A 2,500-nucleotide genomic window follows, 5' to 3' on the forward strand; every position below is an offset into this window, starting at 1 on the left:
AGAGAGAGAGAGAGAGAGAGAACGAGAGGGGGAGGCAGAGATGGATTTGCTGGACGCACTTTCTGTCGCGTTTACTAAGTAATTACATGATCAACAGAGGAATTGTCTCATGAATTACATATACATGATACATGAATTACATATACATGATAGTTAGGAGAACAGCAGCGGAGATCGGCGAAGGAACACCGGGAAACACTGTAAACAGATCATCAGATGATCATCAGCAGACGTGATGAAGGAACAGCATGATCCTAGGAGGAACAGAACGAAGATAAACCAGACGATCAGTCGAACAACTGGATCATTGAACAACATGATACTTGAACGAACTGTGTGATCATTAGAGGAAGTGCGTGATCAGCAGATAAACAACACAAATCGTGGGCATGAACTACATGACCAGTGTATGAAAACAAGAAACATCGTATGTACAACACAATGGGCAGCTGAACAACATGATCACTGTATGAACTGAGTTGCACGAACATCGTGAATATTACGTGAACAACACGCCTCGCTGTGTGAACATTGTGTTGTTTATCGGGTGATGACTCACCTTCATCCGACTGCTCACGCGGCAGCCTCGCTAGCTCCTCCTCAACGTCATCCTCCTCCTCCCCTCCTCCTCCTCCTACGCTGCTGCGCGGAGCATCCTCAGCCTCCGCGTCGTCGTCGCCATGGAGACGCACGCAGGGCTTCTTCTGATCAAGCTCCTCTCTCCGCCGCCTGTCAGCCTCCCTCCGCACTTTCTGCACGTAGGAGTCCCTGCAAAGGTGAGAAAAAAAGCGGAGGATAAAATCAGTTGACGAGCCCAAGGGCAGACAGAGACTGGTAAGAGAGCGAGAGAGAGAGAGAGAGAAGGAGGTAAGAAAGAGGAGAAAAGAAAGAGAAAATTAGAGTGAGAGAGAGAAAAGTCAGTGGCGAGAATAAGAGTGAGAGAGAGAGAGCGAGAGAGTGAGAGAAGAGAGAGAAGTGAGAGCGAGCGAGATAAACACACACACTCAGAGAGAGAGAGAGAGAGAGAGAGAGCGCGCGAGAGAACACGAGGGAGGAGGTGACGAGGCTGAGAGAGGACGAAGGAGAGACCAATATGAAGTTAGCTACAAGTGTGTGGGGGTGCAAGGCGACTCAGGCAACGAGAGGGTTAAATATATTCGTAAACCAGTTAGTTAGAAGCACGTAACGTTAGCGACCAATGACAGGTACAATAGGCGCACGCTTGGCAATTTGGATATAACTCGGTGAAAACCCACAGAATATTTGGTAAAGATCAGAGCAAATAGGTCTGTGTATTGATTACGACTGTATCCAACATTTCTTACTCTCTCTCTCTCTCTCTCTCTTTCATTTTTCCTGTCTTTATACCTCCCCTCCTTCGCGGTCTCTCTCTCTCTCTCTCTCTCCTTCTCTTACACATACACGCGCGCGCGCACACAACATGCACAGACGCTTGTACTATCTCTCTCTCTCTCTTTTCGCACTCTTACTGCCATTATCACTATCCTCCCCTCCCTGTCTTGGCGTGGGGCAATTTATCAGTGCTTGACATCTGACATATGACATTCCGTATCATTATACCCACCCTGCATTCAATGCTATTTCCCTGTACTAGACACTGTACAAGACCTTCCACACAACCCAACTATACAACCAACCCAACACAATCACTTCCCTCCCTCCCGAATCTTACGACCCCAGTCATACCACCCGCATAGCGCCAACCTACCTCATCCTCCTTCGTGCATAACCCAATCCCACCGCATTATTATTATAATTATCATCGTCATCGTCGTCGTCATCGTCATCATCATTACAACCATCGTCATCATCATCACCATCATCATTTTCGTGATCGCCGCCATTATCATTACCATCATCATCATCGGCACTGCCAGCGCCACCACTAGCAGCAGCAGTAATAGCGGAAGCAGCAGCAGCAGCAGTAGCAGCAGTAGCAGTAGCAGCAGTAGCAGTAGCAGCAGCCGCAATAGTAGCAGCAGCAGCAGCAGCAGCAGTAGCAGCAGCTGTAGCAGTAGCAGTAGCAGCAGTAGCAGCAGCAGTAGCAGCAGCAGCAGCAGCAGCTGTAGCAGTAGCAGTAGCAGTAGCAGAAGCGCACTGTAGGCAGCACTGAGATAATCTGGGTAACTGAGCATTAGCACGCGCGCGCTCGTGGGGGAGACACGATGCCAGCTATTCAAGTGTTTGTCATCAATCTCTGCTGCCAGCCCACTGCTCTGCGCTCGCTGCCACGCTCGCTCGGCACTCCGCTCACTTCGGCGCAAATCGCTTTTGAATGAGGCGGCAGAATCGGATAATATAAAGTTGCCCATCGAGAATCACTACTGCAATCGAAGTCAAGATGGCCGCGTGTCGACATCGCGGACGTGACCAAGTCACGGGCGAGAATCAAATGTCACATCTGGCCGCCAGCGTGAGGGTCGCTCTTCGTCCGAGACGTAGGGTTTTGTTTGGCTGATCATATGATACCTGATCACAG

At 49.5% G+C, this 2,500-nt stretch overlaps 1 protein-coding gene across 1 annotated transcript in view; it reads right to left on the reverse strand.

Moving 5' to 3' along the window:
• Window positions 1–2,500, reverse strand: part of LOC106812223 — a gene marked incomplete in the record, with an annotated part of 50,441 nt that overhangs the window by 31,430 nt on the left and 16,511 nt on the right. The window contains 1 exon segment of the mRNA XM_014816055.1: window positions 560–768. Coding sequence (XP_014671541.1) covers window positions 560–768 — 209 coding nt within the window.

This window comes from Priapulus caudatus, unplaced genomic scaffold, assembly GCF_000485595.1.
Source record: "Priapulus caudatus unplaced genomic scaffold, Priapulus_caudatus-5.0.1 Scaffold622, whole genome shotgun sequence".
NCBI classification, from domain to species: Eukaryota; Metazoa; Priapulida; class Priapulimorpha; order Priapulimorphida; family Priapulidae; genus Priapulus; species Priapulus caudatus.